The sequence below is a fragment of the Scyliorhinus canicula genome, chromosome 6 (genome assembly GCF_902713615.1).
Source record: "Scyliorhinus canicula chromosome 6, sScyCan1.1, whole genome shotgun sequence".
Lineage (NCBI taxonomy): Eukaryota > Metazoa > Chordata > Chondrichthyes > Carcharhiniformes > Scyliorhinidae > Scyliorhinus > Scyliorhinus canicula.
In genome coordinates this window covers 95,361,665-95,385,932 of record NC_052151.1, presented here as the reverse complement: position 1 = coordinate 95,385,932, position 24,268 = coordinate 95,361,665, and the positions used below count along the sequence as shown (strand labels likewise).

The window sequence follows — 24,268 nt, the reverse complement described above, 5'->3', positions numbered from 1 at the left end:
ATCTTCAAGTTATGCCCTTTTTTATTATGCCCCTTATTGTGTGTTCATTTGACAGTAGTCTCATTAGTCAACCATTAGATCCTGTAGACAAATGAAGAGCTCAACCTACCACAGGCCAAATTTAATGTAATACTAAGTGAACATTGTTCCGACACCCTGGGCTAGTGCGTTGTCAATTCCAGCCTCACTTGATCTGGAGTCGCAACACAAGTGAATTAACCAATAATTCTGAGAAGAAATACCCGAAGCCGTCGGCCGTTGGCTGCCCAATAATCGCAGTCACCAGGTTTGTATTTTTAAACACAATGACTATTTATTTATAACAAGAACGATAATGAAATTTGCAGCAAATACAACTAGTTAACTAATATCTAATTCCTGATTCCCACTTTAACTTGCCCCCACCCTCTACACACGCACACAAGACAGACCAAAACAGAGGGAGGAGAGGGGTGAAAATCAGAAGTAAAAGAAAAAGTCTTTGTTTCAGGTGGTGGTTTTTAGCATATTACTCCTCTTCAAACTATTCCTTCAGTCTGAGGTTTTCACTTCAAGTTCATTCAGATTTCTATAGTTTCAGAAATATAGCACTCACAGCCTTCCTGGAGAGAGAGAGAAAATGAGCAGGTCTGTCTTTGAATGCAGCCTGTAATGGTTTCCATGTAGATTGATTAATTCAGGTTCTTTGCAGTTTCAGAAATACAGCACACTGCCTTTCTGGAGAAACACAGAGGAGCGATAGAGTAAGTAGGTCCTCAACTGCTCCCTGAGATCTCGAGAACCATCCCACTGGGATAAGATCCAGAATGCAGAATACAGCCTTTTGGCCAATTCATTGGCCACCGGCCAATCAGTCAAACTAATTCCCACCCCAGCTCTCTGGTGCCGAAAAGTCTGAAGCCTCCTGCTCAGACTAGCAGAGTGTTCTCTCCTGTAATTTCTGATACATGTCCGTTAATCATCTATGGATCAAAAATGATAACGGAAAAATAAAAGAAGGGGGAAATAAGGGAATGAGCAGGAAGGACCCTTGCAACATGTCATTTCGTACATCTGAAACGTTTTAAAGTATTTTCTAGTGTTACGTCATCATTGTTGATTCAAAAACATTGAACCATTGTATGCTACAATCAGACATAATTGCCTCCGATATCTCTAATGTGCTTTGTCTAATGAATGAAGTTAATGCAATGTTATTTATTTTGCAACTCGTTACTTCTGATCCACCGGCTGCTTCAGCTTAACATAATAAATTATGTGACTGCATAAATGACATCCTGAAGGTTTCAGTTTTCAATCGCCTAAATGACAAAACAAAAATGGTCAATTGTTCCCTTTGCAAAAATATTTTTTAAAAACCATTATGATTCAGGATCAATTTAGTGTTACCAATCCACTTACCATGCAGACACGGGGAGAATGTGCAAACTCTACACGAACAAGGGTCCTTGGTGCCGTGAGGCAACAGTGCTAACCACTACACCACCGTGCCGCCCGGCCAATCATTGCTCATGTTAAAAATATTAGGACTTGCCTCCTTAAAATAGCAGTTATTAAATTTTATTATTAAAATAGCAAAAAGTGGTTTGCTTATTGTCATCATTTATTTAGTTTTGAGACTTGTCTTCCCATTTTGTAAGTGACTAATTTGACAAATTAGAAAGAGGGGAAAGAGTTATGAGGTATGACCATTTCCATTAGATTGGAAACTTTGGGAATTCCTCTCAGACTTGGTGCACAGGTCATATTACATCTTGAGAAGTGCCAATGATTAGTTGCTACTTGTGCTTGGTTTGTTTAATCCAGAATACAGTTGATTTATGTTTCAAATCTTTTTGCATGAGATTGAGGAAAAAAAAGTGTACATTGAAAATTAAGTCATACGATTAAAATTAGTGGCAAATATGCAAGATTATTCTTCTGTGAACTGAAAATGTTTTTCAAATGCTCTTTTGCTTCAGTTTTTTTAAAAATAATGTCAGATCTATATCCAGCCAGCATTTTCCTCTTTTAAAAATGAAAGTAGCTGGGTTTTCCTCTCTTCCTTACCCCAGTATCAATTTGATGTTTTTTATTTATTTGGGATGGCACACTTTGCACAAACGCATACGAAGGGCTTTCCAAAAATGAAAATGGCAGGGATATTCAGAGATCTGTTTCCGAAAAGAACAACTTGTCTTGTGGTTTAATTTCATATTAATAATAGCAAAGGAATTGTGAATATGATACATATATGAGCAAAATGGTATTTTCATTTGAATGGGGGAGAAAAAAAAGCATTTTCAAGTATATTGAGATACCATTCATCGACTGGTGTTAAATTCCACATTAGCATCACTCGGGAGCTTGAACTCGCAGGCTTTGTGTTTGATTTAATATAAGCAGCTTCTCGGTGTGTGGTGCAAATGTTACTAACCGTATAAGTGGAGCTGAATGCATGATACTTTTATGATGAGGCGTGTTGGGGATGGGGCATGGTTGGGAGAGCATTTGATCGGTTCCCTCTGGTCTCTGGACACAACTTGATGCTCAGGCAGGCGAAAGCTTTGATGTGGAACTTCAGTTGGTTATTTATAGAGCCCCCTTGATATCGTTAGCAATAGGGCTGGAAATATTGAAGGAAAAGTCTTGTCAGTGATGACTCCCACTGATCTATTATCAATGAAAATTCTTTTGGATGATCAAGAATGTTGATGGTGGAGGCACAAACAGCTGAGGTTTCACTGCACAGTAGCGAGGTTGATATGGCTGCCACTTTTGCATCAAGGTTATATTAAAGCTGCCAATGCATCAATTTCAATGATTAACTGGACAGTGACACATAATGACCATACAAAGGCGATACAAAAAGCATTTTGCAGAAGATGAAATAAATAGCAATAATTGTAGGAGTACATGCTAGACCTCTGCTGTCAGGTGTATTAGTCACATAGTAGCTTGTGATGTAAATTAAGCGTTATAGTGTAAAAGCATTGTGGAATTGCAGTGACCTACTCAGCAGCCATCAGTTTGATTTAAATAGGTTTCTAATTACAGATAAAACCTTCACGAATTACAAAGCCAAATCTTTTGTTGCACCGGGAATTTTCCATTTGTTTTACTTGGTACATACCTTGAAACAATCAAACTTTTAATTGAAGTGCATTTTCAGAAATATGTTGTCAGACTACTAAGTAGTAAAATTGGCAGAAATCAGTGTGCAGTTTGACATGGTTATGTCTGCATTGAGCTGTTAAAGAACAGTTACTACCCGAACAGTCTTCACATAAATTATTGTGAAGTACTCCCTGTAATTTGTAAAGCTTGCGTTTGATAATATTTTCTAAAATAGTATTGTGGTTCCCACATAGTTGAAATGTCCTGATGGCAATACTATTTACAGTTCAAAATCTGTCATTTTCTACTTCACCACTGTTCAGTGACAAATTATACTGTTCAGTGACAGATTAATTTCTGTCCCATATATTCACATATTTACCTTTGTGCATTTATTGTGTATCTTCGGAAATGCTTCTAATTTGAAGTGATTTAGGAGAGACTGTTGCTGTGAATTTTCTTTTGAAATCGGAGAGAAAGGTTAAATCAGTCTCTCTTACTTTGCAGGTAATTTTCAAGGAGCAACAATAGTGGATGCCTTAGATACATTGTACATTATGGGAATGCATGATGAATTTAATGAAGCAAAGGAGTGGATTGAAAAGAATCTTGACTTCAACGTGGTAAGTATGTTTGAGAAAACCAACTTTTGTTTCTCGCAAAAATAAATGAAAATGACCACGGAGTCTAGGATGTAACTTGCCCAGATTGAGAAAGTGATTTGCAGTGGCTTGTTTCGACTGCGCATAGGTGGAGTGCTCTGAATGGGCATAACAGGAATAGTTGGGGTGAGGGTCGGGCTAAGGTACAACAATGGGGGCAGTCTTGCTTGGCCTGCACGTGGAGCTCGGCCGTATCCAGAAAGCAAATTCAACTTTTTTGATTTATCTGAGTTGGAGCGGCCCACTGGAAGACCATCACTTTGCTGGTAATATATGTGCAGAAGCTTGAATGGTCACGCAGGCACAAGCCCAAACATTGTGAGGAAGGTTGAATTAAGCAAGTCAAATCGCAGGGGGAGAGCAGGGTTCACCTTTCAACCCTGAGAGAAGAATGGCATCTGAGTGTAAAAGGCATTTTTGACCATCTTCTAACCTGCATCATTAGTTTTCTTTTTCTTCCCTCACAAATTGGTGGCTATGGATTTTGGATTGTTGGCTCTTCTACATTTCTCTCTGTTCAAGATTCTTTAATTCTCTTGGAAATTTTTCATAAGTGATATTTTTTTCATGAATCTCACAGACCTCCTATGGTGTAACTCACAAACTTGAGTTATGATTTAAAACGTTCGTCGCATCGTGTGTAATAATGTAGTATTCTGCGTACATGCAGCTTTATGTAATCTGCCATTTCCTTTTTGAGATAATAGAGGTTTGTGGAGAGGCCATCAAGGTAAGATAGTGACTGATAAATCCAGTAAAGAATTCAGGAGAAGCATCTTTACTCAATGCGGCTATAATGTGGAGCTTGTTACCACCCTCCCTTTCAGGGAAGCCAAGTAAGGGAGAAATATAAAAAGGATAGGAAATGTGACGGAGGAGCCTGAGAGGAGGTTTTAGTAGCACATAAACACCAGTTCTATGCAATGATATACTTCAATTGCCTTAAATAAGCATATCCAAGATCAATTAAATATTTGTTTTTTCTCTCTGTAAATTGGCATCTACTGGTAAATCCTTGGCTTAATGGCAATTAATTAAATTGCTAACCAATGGCATGAGTCTGGAGGAGGGAGAGTTGAAAATGGGAGGTCATATGATGACATCTGTCAAACTAAGTTGGGAATAAGAGGCATGAGTTGGCTTTGATCGAAATGGATGACAGTGGATAGGCAATGGCAAACATTCAAGGAGTGCATTGGGGAACTGCAACAATTGTTTATTCCTGTCTGGCACAAAAGGAAAACCGGAAAGATGGCAAAACCATGTCTTACAAGGGAAATCAGAGATAGGATTCAATTTAAAGATGCATACAAATTGGCCAACAGGCAGGTCTGAGGTTGGGGAACAGTTAAGAATTCAGCAAACTAGGACTAAGGGATTGATTAAGAAGGAGAAAATAAAATATGAGAGTAAGCTTACCGGGAACATAAAAACTGACTGTAAAAGTTTCCATAGCTACATGACGAGAAAAAGATTAGTGCAGACAAATGTAAGTCCCCTACAGTCAGAAACAGGGGAATGCAGAAAAAGGGACAAAAAAATGGCTAAGTAACTAAACGCATACTTTGGTTTTGTCTTCACAAATGAGGACACAAATAAGATCCCAGAAATGTTGGGAAACACCGGGTTTAGTGAGAGGGAAGAACTGAAGGTGATCAATATTCAAAGAGAAATGAGGTGGGGAAATTGATGGGATTGAACGCTGATAAATTCCAATGGCCTGATTATATCCCAGAGTGCTTAACGAAGTGGCTCTAGAAATAGTGGATGCATTGGTGGTCACCTTCCAGGATTCTAGACACTCTGGAACAGTCTCTGCAGATTGGAGCACAGTTAATAAAACTCCCACTATTTTAAAAAGGGAATATTGTGTGCAGTTTTGTTCTCCTTATCTGAAGAAGAATGTTCTTGCTCTTGAGGGAGTGCAGTGAAGGTTTACTAGGCTGACTCCTGGGATGACGGGACTGACGTATGAGGAGAGATTGAATCCGTTAGGATTATATTCTTGGAGTTCTGAAGAATGAGGGGTTATCTCGTAGAAACCTAGAAAATTCTAACAGGACCCGACAGGGTAGTTGCAGGAAGGATGTTTCTGATGGTGGGTGTGTCCAGAACCAGAGGTCACAGTCTGAGGATACGGGGTAGACCATTTAGGACAGATGAGGAGAAATTTATTCACCCAGAGAGTGATGAGCCTGTGGAATTTGTTACCACAGGAAGTAGTTGAGGCTAAAACATTGTACGTTTTCAAGAAGCAATTAGATAAAGCATTTGGGCAAAGGGGATCAAAAGATATGGGGGGGAAAGTGGGATTTGGCTACTGAGTTGGTTGATCAGCCATGGTCATAATGAATGACAGAGCAGGCTTAAAGGGAAAAGTGGCCTCCTCCTGCTTCTATTTTCTATGTTTCTATAAAGTGTGTAAGAGTGCAATGGGATGACTTGACTTTTCATCTTGCCGCCTCCATTAAAGGGAAAGCTCTTGCTTGCATGAAATCAGGTAATGTATGATAGAGCGCCAAAGTACTGTGCAACTGCATGCAAATGCTTTCATTGTACTTTCAATTCTCTTAACAAGATTAAAGACGTTGATGAATCTAATTGCCTTTTTATTTCTTTTGTCATTTTCTAAACTAAGGAACAGCCTCTTGAACTGTACTATTCTCCATCTCTTAACTCTGAAGTAAAAATAAATAATTCTCCACTAATTCTGTTGCTGCTGAGATTATGTAGTTGACTGGGGAAATCAACATCTGTTGACCTCCAAATTACTCTACTGCAGGGGATATGGTTTTCCTGCAGTTATTTGCAATCTGCATACAAAGATGCCTTCCAGACTGAACCTTTCACAGCCAATTGGCATTCTAATGCTTGCCGATGCTTGACTGTGAAACCTCAGTCTGGAGGATATCCTGTATCGGGATTACAGATAAGTGCTGGTAAACTCTGATTACATTTTTTTTTAAATTTAGAGTACCCGATTCATTTTTTCCAATTATGGGGCAATTTAGCTTGGCCAATCCACCTAGCTTGCACATCTTTGGGTTGTGGAGGCAAAACCCATGCAAACACGGGGAGAATGTGCAATCTCCACACGGACAGTGACCCAGAGCCGGGATCGAACCTGGGACCTCGGCGCCGTGAGGCCACAGTGCTACCATTGCGCCACCATGCTGCCACACTCTGATGACATTTTAAAGGGATTCCCAATAACATTTTGCAGCTTTAAATAACTCTTTATATTTCTTGCTTCAAATAAAATCTTTAATGTTAATTTTAAAAGGCCCAGCATGAAGTAGAGAACTATTCCAGCAGCAGAAGGGTGGCGTGGTTGCACAGTCGTTTGCACTGCTGCCTCACACCGCCAGGTTTGAGTCCGACCTTGGGTGACTGTATGTGACTGGAGTCTGCCCGTTCTCCCTGTGTCTGCGTTGATTTCCTCCGGGTGCTCCGGTTTCCTCCTACAGTCCAAAGATGTGCAGGTTAGGTGGATTGGCCATGCTAAATTGCTCCTTAGTGACCAAAGATTTGGTGGGGTTACTGGAGAGGGTGGGAGAGTGGGCTGAGGTAGGGTGCTCTCTCGGAGGGTCGGTGCAGACTCAATGGTCTCCTTCTGCACGGTGTAGGGATTCTCTCATAATAACCTTTATTGTCACAAGTAGGCATACATTAACACTGCAATGACGATACTGTGAAAAGCCCATAATCGCCACATTCCGGCGTCTGTTCGAGTACACGGAGAGAGAATTCAGAATGTCCAAATTACCTAACAGCACGTGTTTTGGGACTTGTGGGAGGAAACCGGGGCACCCGGAGGAAACCCACGCAGGCTCAGGGAGAACGTGCAGACTCCGCACAGACAGTGACCCAAGCCGGGAATCGAACCTGGGATCCTGGAGCTGTGAAGCAACAGTGCTAACCACAGTGCTATGATTAAATAAGAGCAGAAAATGCTGCAACAACTCAGGTCTGATAGCATCTGTAGAAAGCGAACCAGAGTTGATGTCTTGAGACCAATATGACTCAGAACTAATTTTTAAAAACTGTGTTAAAGCAGTTTAAAGACTGATGAGGAAAGCTTGGATTTGTTGTAAATTACTGTTTTGCTATTGTTCTTAGTGTATGCATGTGTTAATGAAGCGCTTTTCTTTCACACACACCCTTCTGAAATGCGTTTACATATAGCATTGCTCAGTTTGTAACATGCTGCCTCGACAGCCTGAAATTTGTTTTATATGTTGGTTTCAACACTTCCAAATGAAGTTATTGGTGCCAAATTAGTAGAATCTGTGAATGTGCACACTTCTGTGACAATCATTCAAACAATATGTATGTGTACTACTTCAATTGTTTGATTTGCAGCCTTGTAGAAGGACCTCGCTCACTGGTTCCCCTATTCAGTAATGGCACCTCTGGGAGACTTGCATGAGTTTCCTGGAGACTCGATTTAAAGCATTTCTTGTTCATGTCAATCCAATTGTCTGCATTGTAAACCAACCCTATCATTTTGACATTCCGAAGAAGTTGACACCCAAGAAAGAGAGAAAAAGAGTTTGCTTAAGTGACACACCTTAACCCTTGATGCTGACTTTCAAAATATAGGATGGTGCAGGAGACTTTTCTTTGATCATAGACTTGTGTTATTGGCAGGATGAAAGGGAGGGGAACCACAAGACATAGGAGCAGAATTAGGGCACTCGGCCCATCGAGCCTGCTCCGCCATTCAATCATGGCTGATATTTTTCTCATCCCCATTCTCATGCCTTCTCCCCATAACCCCTGATCCTCTTATTAATCAAGAACCTATCTTTCTCTGTCTTAACGACATTCAGTGATTTGACCTCCGCAGCCTTCTGCGGCAAAGAGTTCCACAGATTCACCCCCCTCTGGCTGAAGAAATTCCTACTCATCTCTATTTTAAAGGATTGTCCCTTTAGTCCGAGATGGTGTCCTCTGGGTCTAGTTTTTCCTACAAGTGGAAACATCCTCTCCACGTCCACTCTATCCAGGCCTTGCAATATCCTGTAAGTTTTAATAAGATCCCACCTCATCGTTCTAAACTTCAACAAGTACAGACCCAGAGTCCTCAACCGTTCCTCATGCAACAAGCTCTTCATTCCGGGGATCATTCTGGTGAACCTCCTCTGGAACCTTTCCAAGGCCAGCACATCCTTCCTTAGATATGGGGCCCATAACTGCTCACAATACACCAAATGTGGTCTGACCAGTACTTTTCACAGCCTCAGAAGTAGATCCCTGCTCTTCTATTCTAGCCCTCTCGACATGAAGGGTAACATTGCATTTGCATTTGCCTTCCTAACCTGCACGTTAACCTTAAGAGAACCTTGAACAAGGACTCCTAAGTACCTTTGTGCTTCTGATTTCCAAAGCCTTTCCCCATTTAGAAAATAGTCTATGCCTTTCTGGTCTTGCAAAACAAGATTATTTAAAAAAAAATGACTACAGCAGTCAGGCACACTCTAACCCAGACTTTCAACATTTAAATTGCCAAAGGTTTATCATTGAATATATCTAAAATACTGTATTTGTCACACTTCAGCGTCATACATTAGTCTATGATGCTCCTGTAAAGTGCCTTGGTGCTTTATAAATGTATATTGTTGGTGGCCCTACACTTGCTGTTGCCCAGTTATGACACCTTTACTTTATGCTAACAGCTTTGTGTGAGTATCTATACCACACACCCCTTAGATTAACTACCTTGAATTCAGCCAGTGGTCAGCGACAGGTCGGTGTGACTATGAGTGAGCTAGGTAGAGCGAACAAGGAAATAGGGCTGCAGGAGCCTTAGCCCTTGCCCTTGTCCAACAGGTTCAGGATTCTTGCTCCCTATATGGATGAGAGTAGGAACTGTAGGGAGGATGAGCTAACTGACCACAACACCGTGGTACAGGGCCATTCACGTGAGGGGGAGAGAAAAGAAATGGAGCCATAATTGGGGATAGTATAGTTGGGGGCATAGACATCTCTCTGACCAGGATCGAGAGTCTTGACGGTTGTGTTGTTTGTCTGGTGCTCAGGTTTGGGATATCTCATCTGGGCTGCAGAGGAACCTGGAGGGTAAAGATCCATGTAGATACAGGTGGAACAAAGGTAGAGATTCTGCTGAAGGAATATAAGCAGCTCGGGCTAAATTGAAAAGCAGAACCAAAAAGGCAATAATCTCCAGATTACTACCTGAGCCATGCCTAATTGGCACAGGGTCAATAATATTAAAGAGGTAAATGTGTGGCTCAAAGGTTGATTTGGGAGAAATAAGTTTGAATTCATGGGATATTGACACCAGTACTGGGGAAGGAGGGAGCAGTTCCGATGGGACGGTCTTCACCTGAATCATACTCGGATCAGAGTCCTGGTGAATCGCATAATCGCTATAGATAGGCTTTAAACTAAATAGTGGTGCGGGAGGGTTCAGTTGTATGGAAAATTAGAAAATAGAAGTTAGGCGAAGGTAGGAGTGGAGGTCAATGATGAGGATTTTTAAATAGTTAAAAGGGGCTTAGAAGGGCTCAGGAGCGGTTAGTAAAGATTCGAGAATAAGTAATAGAGCCGAGAATATTGAAAGCCACAGGAGTCTAACTTTAGGCACAGCAGATAAGGGAAGAACTATGAGAAAGGGGGCGGGCAACATAAGACTGACGGTGCTGAAATGCGTGCAGTATATGAAACAAGGTAAACAAGGAGGGGCTGGCCAGAGCTGATTGAAAGGGGAGACTAGCAGGGAAGTCAGTGGAATAACGATGCAAGAGTTTTTGGAGGTTATTCGGGATGCATAACACACATTCATCCCAAGGAGGTGGAAACATAAGGGGAGTGAGGACAAGGCATCAATGGTTGACCAGTGAAGTCAAGGACAGCATAAAAGCAAAAGAAAAAACATACAAAGTGGTGAGAATTAGTGGGAATCCAAGGAGAAGACAACTAAAAAAGCAATAAGGGGAGAGAAGGTGAAATATGAGTGTAAGCTAGCTAGTAATATAAAAGAAGATTGCAAGAATTTTATGATACATTAAAGAGATGAGAGAGACACAAATTGACATTGAACCATTGGAAAATGAGGCTGGAGAAGTAGTAAGGGGGAACAAAGAAATGGCAGAGGAACTGAAGAGGTATTTTGCATCAGTCTTCACGGTAGAAGACACCAGTGGCATACCAGAACTTCAAGAGAGTTAGCGGACAGAGGTGAGTGCACTGGCCTCAAGGTGCTGGAGAAGCTTTAAGGTCTGAAGGTGGATAAATCACCCGGACCAGATGGACTACATCTAGGGTTCTGAAGGAAATGGCTGAGGGGATTATGGAGACTTTGTTGGTGATCTTTCAGGAATCACTGAAATCAGGGAGGGTCCCAGAGGACTGGAAAGTGGCTAATGCAATACCCCTGTTTAAGAAGGGAGGGGGGCAGAAGACAGGAAATTATAGGCCGATGAGCCTGACTTTGGTCGATAGTAAGGTTTTAGAGTCCATTATTAAGAATGAGATTGAAAAGTACTTGGAAGTACATGGTAAAATAGGGCTGAGTCAGCACGGCTTTGTCCTGACAGATCTGTTAGAATTCTTTGAAGAAGTAATGACGAAGTGGACATGATCTATTTGGATTTCCAGTAGGCCTTTCACAAGGTGCTGTACAGGAGGCTGCTAAATAAGGTTAGCCTATGGTGTTAGAGGCAAGGTACTGGCATGGATAAAGGATTGGCTGACTGGCAGAGACAGGGTGGGGATAAAGAGATCCTTTTCAGGAAGGCAGCTGGTGACTAGTGGTGTTTTTCAGGGGTTAGTGTTGGGACTACAGCTATTCATGATATACATTAACGATCTGGAAGAAAGAACTGAGAGCATTGTTGCTAAAATAAAAATGATATAAAGGTATGTAGTGGGGCAGGTAAGTGTTGAGGATACTGGGAGGCTGCACAAGAACTTGGAGAGGCTAGGAGAGTGTGCAAAGAAGTGACAGATGGAATACAATGTGGAAACGTGTGTGGTTATGCACTTTGGTAGGAAGTGATAGACCATTTTATACATGGGGAAAGGCTTTGGAAATCTGAAGCACAAAGGTACTTCGGAGTCCAAATCTAGGATTCTCTTCAGGTTAACATGCAGGGTCAGTTGACAGTTAGAGGACTAGAATACAAGAGCAGATGTATTGCTGAGGCTGTATAAAGCTCTGGACAGACCCCATTTGGAATATTGTGAACAGTTTTGGGCCTCATATATCTAAGGAAGGATGTGCTGGTCTTGGAGGAGGTCCAGAGGAAGTTCACAAGAGTGATCCCGGGAATGAAGGGCTTATCGTATATGGAGCGGTTGAAGACTCTGTCTGTACTCGATGGAGTTTAGAAGGGATGGGGGGATTCTCATTGAAACGGACAGAGTCAGACTGAAGGGATGATCCTTTAAAATAGAGATGAGGGGGAATTTTATCAGCCAGAGGAGTGGTGAATCTTTGGAACTCATTCCCACAAGAAGCTGTGGAGGCCAAATCACTGAGTGTCTTCAACACAGAGGTAGATAGGTTCTTGATTAATAAGGGGATCAGGGGTTACAGGGAGAAGGCAGGAGAATGGAGATGAGAAACACATCAGCCATGATTGAATGGCGGAGCAGACTCGATGGGCCGAATTCTGCTCCTATGTCTTATGTGATTGCATTCCACTATGGAGGCCCTCCCAGCGGTTAACCTTCCCCTTCCCACAGGCCGCCCCTGGACACTTCAACGGCGAGGTCCCGCCGGCTCAGAGGATGTTAGAACGGCGGCGGTGGGACTCGGCTTTCTGATGACGGCAGCTCGGCCCATCTGGGCAGGAGAATCGGCGTGCGGGCCCGGGCCGGAGAGTCGTCACATGCCCCGACCGGCACCGCGCCGACCATGCCTGCCCCAATGGCGCCGATTCTCCGCTCTGGGGAGTATTGCATCCCGGCATCGGGGCGGCATGGCGCGATTTGCACGGCCTGCCGGCGATTCTCTGACCCAGCGGGTGGTCGGAGAATCCCACCCATTATTTTTGGATGCAACCTGTACTTTGAACTGCAGAACAGAACTTTTAACACAACTGAAAAGCCCCACTCCGTGACACTGTGCTTTAAATCGACACTCAATTTTCCCAGGATTGGCCCAAAATTATTTTAACTCCTGCGGATATACTTCTGTTTTCTTTCTCAACCTGGTAACTTTTAACTCGCGAATTATCCTTCATGGTGAGAGTATTACCGGCAATTCTCCTTCAAGCAGAAACTAGGCCAATCTTCCAGCTTTGTATTAACTCCTCATCAATTCTGTCTTTTCAATCAGATCACAAGCTTTCATTTGTGCCCCGACACATTGAACCAGAGAGACTTCAGCCTCTAGCTACTCTCTGTATTGTCCAAATGTGTCTGAGAGTTTTTAGTGGTATCTCAGAAATCCTTCCCGTCTCAAAGCCCATTTCTACAGCAATATGATTTACATGAACCTTATATCCAGGCAGAAATGCTGATTCACTATCCTTGAGAGTCCAACATTCATATTGGAACCAAATGGAAAGTTTGAAGCATAATTCTTTCCAAGCTAACCTTCTCAACACCTTTCCAGGATTTTGGAGGCTCAGTCTGTTGCTGATAGCACACAGACAGATGCCATTGTGTCCCACGTGTAAACACCTTGCACATTCCTCTCCGTAAAACAATCTAGTCTTTTTGTGAGCACTAATAATCAAACCACCCAGGCTTACTGTCAGGTAAACGTAAAAACAGATCACATGAACTCATTCATTTTGATCTTTAATTAAATACACAGTTCCAAAGCAAAATGGCATCTTGCTGTCGAGGATAGTCGCTTGCTTCTGGAATTCAGCTCTTTTGGCTATGTTTGGACTGAGGCAGCAATGAAGTCTGAAGCCGAGTGGTCTTGACTGTGTCTTGGTGTCTAGGTTTGCTTTACATTGCTGCTGTGGCTCTTGTTGGGGCTATGTTTTATTGCATTAAAGGTGCTATAGAGATCTAAGTTGTTAAACCCAAGCTGAACATTGGTCAACAGGTTATTGGTGAACATAGGAACAGCAGTAGGCCATTTGGACCCTTGAGCCTGTTCTGCCATTCAATTAGATCATGGTTGATCTGTGCTACAATTCCATTTATCTAACTTTAATTCTCCCATCTAACAGAAACCTATTGACTTTCAGTCTTGAAAATTTAAATTGATCCAGTATCCACTAATTCCATTAGCCTTTTTAATTACTTTTTGTATCCATCGACTAGCTTTTAGACATTTGTGTCCATGAACAAGCGAAATCCCTTTGCTTTTCCACTACTTTAATCTGTCATCATTAAGAAAATATTCTGACCTGCTAGAGCGATGTAGCCAAAATAGATCCCAAACTGGCTTAATGGTCGGAGGCAGAGGGTGGTGGCTGTTGTTGTGACTGGAAACCTGTGTCCAGTGGTGTTCTACAGGGATCCATGCTGGGTCTCTTGTTGTTTGTCACAATCATTAATGATCTGGATGTGAATGTAGGAGTTATGCAAAGTAAGTTCGCAGATGACACAAAAATTGGTTGTGGGAAATAGTGAGGAGCAAAGCTTCAGATTCCAGGACGATACAGGTTGGTTAGATGGGCAGAAGAATGGCAAATGGAATTTAGCCATAAAGTGAGGTACTGCATATTGGGAGGTCGAACAAGGCAAGGGGTTGTACAATAAATGGTCAGATTCTAGGAAGTACAGAGGATCAGAGGGACCTTGGTGTGAGGTTCACAATTCCCTGAAGACAGCAAGACAGGTAGAAAATGTGGTTCAGAAGGCTAATGCTTTATTAACCGAGGCATTGAATATAAAAGCTGTGATGTTATGGAGCTGTATGAAACACTGGTTAGGCCCAACTGGAATTCTTTGTGCAGTTCTGGTCACCACACTAGAGGGTACAGAAGAGATTAACCAGGATGTTGCCTGGGCTGGAGCGTTTCAGCTATCAAGAGACAGGATAGGCTGGGGTTTTTCTCCCTGAAGCAGAGAACGTTGCGAGCAGCACCTGATTGAGGTGTATTATGAGGGACATAGGATGGATAGGAACGTACTTTTCCCTTTAGTGGAGGGGTTAATAACCAGGGGGTGAGATTTAAGGTAACAGGCAGCAGGTTTCGAGGAGAGGAGGAAAAACCTCTTCACCCTGAAGATGGTTGGAATCTGGACTCTCTGCCTGATAGGGTGATAGAGGCGGGAACCCTCACAACATTTAAGAAACATTTGATGAGCACTTGAAATGCCATAGCATACAGGGTTACAGATTAAATACTGGAAAATGGGATTAGAATAGTTATGTGCTTGATGGCCCACACTGTTGCAATGGGCTGAAGGGCCTCTTTCTGTGCTGTATGACTTTATGACTATGACTCTATGATTCTTAGATGCAAAATGGATAACATTGTACTTCAAATCATTGAATGGTTATGGCAAAGGCTATTTGGCCCAATGTGTCCATAACTATCTCCCTGCAAGAGCAACTGAAGCCCACTACCTTGCTTTTTCTATCAAACCCCTGAAAATGGATAATTAGATCATTTTCTTTTAAGGACTTGATAGAATCGTTCCACCACACTCTGGCTGTTACAGGTTTTTTAAGTGATCATATTTTTAATCGGGTCAAAATTTATTTGATCTTAAATGACTACTTGTTTTGTAAGCAGACAAGATACAGTAGTGAACAAGACTGTGTTCCATGTCATCTATTTAGTTGGCAAACTGATGTTCCAGGGTAAGTGCACTTACATAAAGCCACTTCATTTTCTGTCCATAAAGAAATATTAGTATGTAAATTATCATAAACTGCATATTTAAAATGCATTAAATATTCATCACCCTCGAAGACAATCTTTAATTTTACTTTAGACTATGACAATGTTGTTCAAATGAAAAGGACTGCCTTCAAATGCCCTGAAGGAAATGGTGGAATAAAAAAGAATGGTACAGCAGAAAGCATGCTTTGATGTTTGCTAAATTAATATTTTAATTGCATAACAGCAATTCAATAATTACATGTAGTTTGGGTGAAGTAGCTGGATGTATTTGTATTGATGTGATATTAAAATTTTAAGGTGGGCCTTGGATTCAAAACACAAGTGAGATTTCTCAAACTGAAATGCTAATTAGCAGTAATTAACATGAAGCCTGTGGTGAATATAATTAGAAGCATCTGATCATTCTAAGAGCAAATATTATTTACTTCACCAGGTAAAGAAAACAAGGAATTAGTATTGAACTTGGTGATTTCTACAGACTGATGAGTTGAGTTGGTTTTATAAATGCTGAAACAGACTTTTACAGACCTGATGTTATATATAGTCTGGTGATATGGATGTGCACGTCATTGTATATAGTTGGGTATCAATGTATATAGTTATCGGTATGACCTCCGACTAGCAGGTGCCGATAGAGATCCACCATGTGACTTGGAGATTTGGCAGTTGGTAGTAAGTCGTACAAGAGGATAATCACACCAAGAGTAGCTCCAGGAGAATTCACTCAATTCATTTGTTTCATTATTGTCTATTATATTTCATTAATTATCTTTCCCTGTGTTCGTTAATAAATCATTCTATTAGTTAAATAACTAGATGTCCTGTGTGCATCTGTACTATGGCCACAACACAGAACATAACACACAGGAGTGATTGACACACACAGGAGTGATTGACACCTGTAGTCTGGATTCAGGGTTATGCATAGATCGTTTCCGATTTGCCTTTTTTTTCCTCGTGCATTTAACATCTTTTTTAATGTATTCACCTCCGTATTTTCTTAAAGACTTGCTGTGTTTGCAGGCACCTGAAGTGAATTTCTCAACACTTCATTGAGAGATAGGGTGGGGGCCGGGAGGTAGGAGCGGAGAGATGAATGGGACATAAACGTCCATGTGAGCTCACTTAAATTATTATTATTTTTTTTTTAAGTGCCATTTTTGTTTCCTGAGGATTCTGATTGCAAGCTGAACAGCGGCAGTTTCTCATTGTCAATACTGTTGTCACTGAATGGGAAGAAGAGGCATATGATGGATTTGTTCCTTCCTCTGGACAAATTAAAGGAAACAAGTGCCATTCAAAACTGTTAAATTATGTCAGATTGCCAGGGAGAAGTGAAGAATTGTGAGGTCTGTTTCATAATGGTGGTCAGAAAGTGCAGAAGAAACCTGCATTAAAAAAAGTTAAATAAATCTAATAATCTGACTAGTTTTATGTTGATTCAATTACTTTTTTCCTTTTAAGTCCCAATCCTTTTCATGGAATCCTGATTAATTTTGTTACTTTGAATTGTTTCTTTTATTTTAAAACTATTAAATTTTAATGTGCACATGCAGACACGTTTCTTGTCAAACCAGGCAGATTAAAGTATTATGCACACTTTATAGATGGAAAACATAATCAAATTCTCCACAGAATTGCAAACGCAGTTACTCACTTTGAGAGTTACTTTTTCCCTCCCTGGAATGTAAATTGGGATGATCCATTTCTGTTGCATAGATTTTGTGCGCGAGGAACGGTGGGTGGGGGCAGGGTTGGTAATAGTTAATGATAGTTCAATGTGGGATTTTGTGGATAATGGTAGGGAGCATGCAATGAGAATCTGTAACTGGACATCCTATGGTTGCAAACATATAGCTAAGAGTGGAAGCGGGCTGTGTGTTTTGTAGCTGGGCAGTGCAGGAGAGGCTTGGAGGAGAACGGTGGGCTCGACCCTGTCAAAGGCTGCACCAGAGTCTGGAAGGATGATGAAGGTATGATGCATCACGGTTTTAGTCCCATGGCAGCAACTTACCAAGTTTGTTTCAGCAGACCGAGAAAAAGGGTAGCAGGCGGTGGGAATGCTAAAACCTCCAAGTCACCTTCCAAGTCACACCATTATCATTTGGAAATACACCGTCCTTCCTTTATCAATGCTGGTCAAAATCCTGGAACTCTCCCCCTAACTGCACTGAGGGTATACTGGCATCGGCTGCACTGCAGTGGTTCAAGAAGATACATCACCACCATCTTCTCGAGGGCAATTTGGGATGGCCAATAAATGTCAACCTTGCCATCCCATTAATTAATTCAAAGAGAATGTAATTTGTGAATTTGCATTTGCTCAGGGCTATTTTGTTGTTGCGATGGATGGAAATGTAATTACAGAGCCTCAAGTATGGCGTTGCAGTGGAGATTGTGTGGTTTGAGGACAGGATAATTCATTTAATGACATCTGAGGAAGGTTGGAAACCGGGTGATTATTTTCTGGACAGAGTCCTTAAGTCTTGTCACATCTTGTCACAATTGTAAATACTTTGATCATATTGCCTGACAATATACATTGTTCTAATGAACAAGTTGTATTTCCCTACACCAGTCTGAATCTGAGTGAATCTACGTGGTATGGAAACTTCACATTTTCTATTGGCTCATCATTAACATTTGCTTTTCATGTTCTGTAAGTTTTGGAATAAAACAAAGAATTCTTTTACAAGCTGAGTTGCTGCATTTAATGTCCTGTGACACTGTACCTTTATTGTCACAAGTATGCTTATATTAACACTGCAATGAAGTTACTGTGAAAAGCCCCCAGTCGCCACATTTCAGCGCATGTTTGGGTACACGGAGGGATAATTCAGGATGTCCAAATTACCTAACAAGTACGTCTTTCGGGACTTGTGGGAGGAAATCGGAGCACCCGGAGGAAATCCACGCAGACACGGGGAGAACGTGCAGACTCCACATCGGCAGTAACCCAAGCGGGAGATCGAACCTGGGACCCTGGCGCCGTGAATCAACAGTGCTAACCACTGCGCTACCATGCTGCCCTTTCCCATTCGCCTCTGAATTTAGTTAGAGGACTTGCAGGTTAGTGCAGCATTTGCGGGACCTGAGTTGATATTGCTTAGCAGTTCATTGAGATTGTTTCAGCTTGCAGAGAGCAAAAGGTTGCCATGTGAGCACAGATAAATCAGTTTTGATATTTTTGTCAAAACGTCTGTTTTAAAGTACTGCATTGTCTTCTGGGGATTCCTGTTGTGAACTGTTGAATAGTGATGGTTTGTGATTGTCAGTAGAGGATGGGAAAAGGGCGTAAGATTAATTTGATCCTCTGGACATTTTTACAGGAAACAATTGCCATTCAGAATCTTTAAATTGTATCAGATTGCAAGTAAAAAAGAAAAGTCTGCTTCATAATGGTGATCGAAAGGGTAGAAGAAACTGAGATGAAAATATTAACAAAATTAATAATAAACTGATTCTATCTTTACTTTTTCTTGTTTTTTATTTCCTTCTGAGAACCAAACTTTTTCATGGAATCCTGATTATATTTTGCCGCATTGAATCGTTTCCATTTTTTAAAAAAAATTAAAATTTAATGTGCACATGCACATAAGGTTCTTGTTAAATCAGGGAGATGAAAGCATTTATCACACTTTCTAGATGCAAAGCATAATCAAATTCTCCACAGACTTACAAATGCAGGAACTCATTTTGAGAGTTTTATTTTTCTTCCCCGAATGAAAAATTGTTCCTGTAGCATACAGACAATCAGCTGGGCAATAGAGGTGAGTGGTGTGGTCAAAGGCTACAATAAAGGCTAAAGGGTCAGGAGGGATAATAATACATCAGGGCAACAGGAATGTCATTTGTGACTTTGCTGTTGATCAGGGCGATTCTAATGCTATCTCAGGATGGAAACCTAATCAGAGAGGATCGAAACATGGAGTTGCAGGAGAGGTGGAATGGATTCAAGGCAGGGTGTCACAGTCAAAGACTTTGAAGGAAAAAGGGAGTGTGGAGATGTTTGTTTGCTGGGTCAGAGGCCCCCCTGAACTGCAGGAAGCAGCCTACCTCTATCTGCACTTACTCGTTCTTTTTTTAAATATGATAAACACTCATCATGTTGCTTTGGAGTATGTATAGTTCCAATGAGAATCTTGTGTTTCCTTATACCAGTCAGAACCTGAATGAATCTGCATTGTTTGGAATCTTCAGGTTTTCTACAAAACCTAGAATTCTCTTGTAACCTGATGTGCTGCCTTTAAAAACAAACAAAAACAGAAAATACTGGACAATCACAGAAAGGGGGAGGTGGACATGGAGCTGTGGGGCTGAATAGGGGGCTACATTTAGGTGGAGATTGACAAAGATTTTTTTTTTTAAATTTAGAAACCCAATACTTTTTGTCCAATGAAGGGGCAATTTAGCGTGGCCAATCCACCTACCCTGCACATCTTTGGTTGTAGGGGTGAAACCCACGCAGGCACAGAGAATGTGCAAGCTCCACACGGACAGTGACCCAGGATTCGATCCCGGGTCCTCAGTGCCCTAGGCAGCTGTGCTAACCACTGTGCCACCATGCCACCAAGGAGATTTACAAAGATGAAGAAGTGCTGCCTTTAATAGAACATAGAACAGTAGTACGGCACAGAACAGGCCCTTCGGCCCTCGATGTTGTGCCGAGCTTTGTCTGAAACCAAGATCAAGCTATCCCACTCCCTGTCATTCTGATGTGCTCCATGTGCCTATCCAATAACCGCTTGAAAGTTCCTAAAGTGTCCGACTCCACTATCGCAGCAGGCAGTCGATTCCACACCCTAACCACTCTCTGAGTAAAGAACCTACCTCAGACATCCCTCCTTTATCTCCCACCCTGAACCTTATAGTTATGCCCCCTTGTAACAGCTACATCCACCCGAGGAAATAGTCTCTGAACGTCCACTCTATCTATCCCCCTCATCATCTTATAAACCTCTATTAAGTCACTTCTCATCCTCCTCCGCTCCAAAGGGAAAAGCCCTAGCTCCCTCAATCTTTCCTCATATGACCTACCTTCCAAACCAGGCAGCATCCTGGTAAATCTCCTTTGCACCCTTTCCAATGCTTCCACATCCTTCCTCTAGTGAGGTGACCAGAACTGCACACAATATGTCCTGTGAAACTAAACCTACAAATCGCTCTGCTCTTCTACAACAGTGATCCTATCGGAGTAAAAATATACTGCTGTTTATTCTTCATGGAAGTGGCCAGAATGTGGAAGAAAGACAGGGAATGATGGAAATGCTCAGCAGGTCCGGCAGCATCTTTGGAGAGAAAAGGATTACCGTTTCAGATTGCTGAAATGTTAGTCCTGATGAAAGATTATTTACCTGAAATACTAACTTTGTTTCTCTCTCCACGGATGCTGCCAGATCAGTTGAATAGTCACAGCATTTTTTGCTTTTATTTCCGATTTCCAAAATCCGCGTTGTATTTTGCTTTTGCTTGGAATGTGTGACTGCCTACCTTTCGGACTGATTAAGGGGAATAGCATAGCTGTTTAAAGGGGATGCTAGGCTAGGTAAGCACATGAGGACAATAGAATGTTATGCTGATGGGGTTAGATGAATAATGGGAGAGGAACCTTGGGTGAGGTGCATTAACATCGACGTGGAGCTGTTGGACTAAATTACTAGTTTCTGTGCTGTTGATTCCAGATGACCAGCCCACACTTATTAATATTGGAATCCACTAATAACGTTCAGCTCATTCTACCATATTTGAAACTTTCTTTGGCCTTCTACAGACTTAATTAACCTTTTATTTGGTATTATCTGAAGTTCGTGACACAGCATCCTCTCATCATCTATCCACATTGATCCACAGTGAACAAAAGTTGCTGCAAAACTAAAGTTAGCCACTTGCAACCACTTTGGAAAATGTGCTACTGATATTCATAACAAATTTTAAATTGGCTTTCTATCCTTCCATTAATTCCATATCCCTTAATTTTCTGTAGTCATCTTTACCTGGTTCCCTTGTTATAGGCCTTCAAAAAAGTAATTTCTGTAACGAGGAATTGTGTGAGGTGTGTCATACATAATGGTCCCTTTTGAAATCTATGCTGGCTTCTTTGAACAAATTTTTCTTGACCAAATATGCTTTAATTTAATCATTAGCTTCTATAACTGACCTCATTTCTAGAATTGGGTTTGTGCCCCTTTATAAACAGGTATCACATTGACTGCAACCCAGTCATCCGGTATATATCCAGACTCAATAGTGCTCTTCTCCCCCCCCCCCCCCCCCAAAAATTTAGAGTACCCAATTAATTTTTCCCAATTAAGGGGCAATTTAGCATGGCTAATCCTATCCTGCACAACCCACGCAGACACGGAGAATGTGCAAACTTCACACGGACAAAGTGACCCAGGGCTGGAATTCGGACCCGGGTCCTCAGTGCCATAGGCAGCAGTGCTAACCACTGCTACTGTGCTGCCCATTTCAACAAACTTTCATCACCCCATATATTTTATTTTCTGCCTCAGAGTATCTTGGGTATTTCTGAGTAATAGGTGCTTTATAAATGCAAGTTAGTTTCTAAGTCTTCTGCTTCTCTCCTTTTCCGGCTGTTCTCTTTGTCTTCTCACTTTCCCTTTTCTCTGTCTCTTCCTTCCATTTTTTCCCTTCTCCTCTTCCTTTTAGCCTTTGTACAAAGTATATTTCCTTAAGTACAAAATATGTCCTCCAATATTATCCAAGGAATTTACTGTAATGACTATCTTGTATGCAATAAGGATGAATGTCACCTCTGTACCTCATTTTAACTAAGTAAAAAAAACATATCAGTGGCCTGTGGTGGTGGTCAATGCCTGTGCCACTGGATAGAAAAGATGGTGACTTTCATTTTTAGCATCAACATTTCTCTTGTTAGAGGAGTGTGGTCTGGTACAGAAATGCTGGCAAACACGTTGGGCTCGGTGCATCTGGAGGTAGCAGGGCCATGTTATTTATTTGACTGCGGTAACATGAAAGTTGAGGCTGGCAAACTAATATATGCCATTAAAAATCAGTTTGTTGCAGGAGGTAAAAGTGCATGAAAATACTCATTCATCTGTGGTAAATTTCGAAGAAACAAACCATTTTGAATTAGGCACACTAATGTTTTTTATCCCTGTGACTGCCTACGTAAGAGTCAGAACTTTATGCGTCCATTAACACTGACCTGCAACCTCTGAAGCATCTCGATTTTCACTGATTTCACTTGCACTTTACTGCCATCAAATTCTAGATTAATGAAATGAACAAGTAACAAGGTCTTAATGATCTATTTGTGATGGAAACTAAATCTGTGACACACCAGGCACTTACTGCCAATGAAAAACATGAAGTTAAAATGACTTCTAAACATTAGAGAGAATATGTTTTGCTGTACTTGAAAACATCTAGCTGTATGAAAACGTCACTGAACCAAAAGATATTTTGTTAACTGTTCCCATATTGTTTTTAATGGTTTTCTCACAGCTTTCCTTGCACATTATTGTAAGTATGCCTGACAGATTTCCATCTTTGTTATTTTCACCTTTTAACCTTTCAGCTTAAGGAGCCTCTAATTTTTCTGGATAGAGAGATATTGTTTTCTCTCGCATTTATTGTAGTGATACGGCAACTTCATTACCAGGAATAAGATGCAATTTTACGTAAAAATAAAGAAAGTTTAGCTTTAACTCTCCACTTTTCATTACTGAGTTAAATTATGCCTGTTCTTAAACTTGATACCATATCTTTTATTTTTTGAATTGCCTTACACTTGCTAGTTTTGCAGGCACGGTTTTTTTCAATGGTTGGAATCTGGCTTTAAATAATTTATTTCTAGCCAATCAAACATGGTCCAAACATGAACAAAAGAGCTGAACGCTTAGGTGAGAGTGTCTGCTCTTGACATCAAGGCAGCATTTGATGGAGTATGGCATCAAGGAGCCCTTGCAAAACTGGGATCAATGGGAATAAGGGGGGAAACTCTGCAATGGTTGGAGTCATACCTGGCACAAAAGAAGATGGTTTTGGTTGTTGGAAATCAGTCATCTTAACTCTTGGGCATGACTGTAGGGGTTCCTCAGGGTTAGGATCCTAGACCCAACAATGACCTCCTTCACAAGGTCAGAAGTGGGGCTATGCACTGATGACTGCACAATGTTCAGCACCATTCACAATTCCTCAGATACTAAAGCAGTTAATGTTCAAATGCAGCAAAACGTGGACAATATCCAAGCTTGAGCTAACAAGTGTCAAGTAACATTTACGCCACACAAGTTCCAGGCAATGACCATCTCCTACAAGAGAAGATCTAACCATCGCCCCATGACATTCAATGGCATTGCCATCACTGAATCCTCCTCTGTCAACAGTGTGAGGATTAGCATTGGCCAGAAACTCAACTGGACTAGCTACATAAATATGTGGCTACAATAGCAAGTCATAGGCTGGGAATCCTGCAGCACGTAACTCATCTCTTGACTTCCCAAAGCCTGTCCACCATCTACAAGGTACACATCAGGAGTGTAATGGAATAGTCTCCACTTTCTTGGGGCTGGTTTAGCACAGGGATAAATTGCTGGCTTTGAAATTAGACCAAGGCAGGCCAGCAGCACGGTTCAATTCCCATACCAGCCTCCCCGAACAGGTGCTGGAATATGGCGACTAGGGACTTTTCACAGTAACTTCATTTGAAGCCTGTTGTGACAAGCGATTTTCATTTTA

The 24,268-nt window shown here is 41.4% G+C and overlaps 1 protein-coding gene across 1 annotated transcript in view; it reads left to right on the top strand.

The window, feature by feature from the left end:
* The window catches only part of man1a1 (mannosidase, alpha, class 1A, member 1), a 557,208-nt gene that overhangs the window by 232,655 nt on the left and 300,285 nt on the right, over positions 1-24,268 (top strand). The window contains exon 3 of the mRNA XM_038799696.1: positions 3,604-3,719. Coding sequence (XP_038655624.1) covers positions 3,604-3,719 — 116 coding nt within the window. The remainder of the gene's footprint in view (positions 1-3,603; positions 3,720-24,268) is intronic.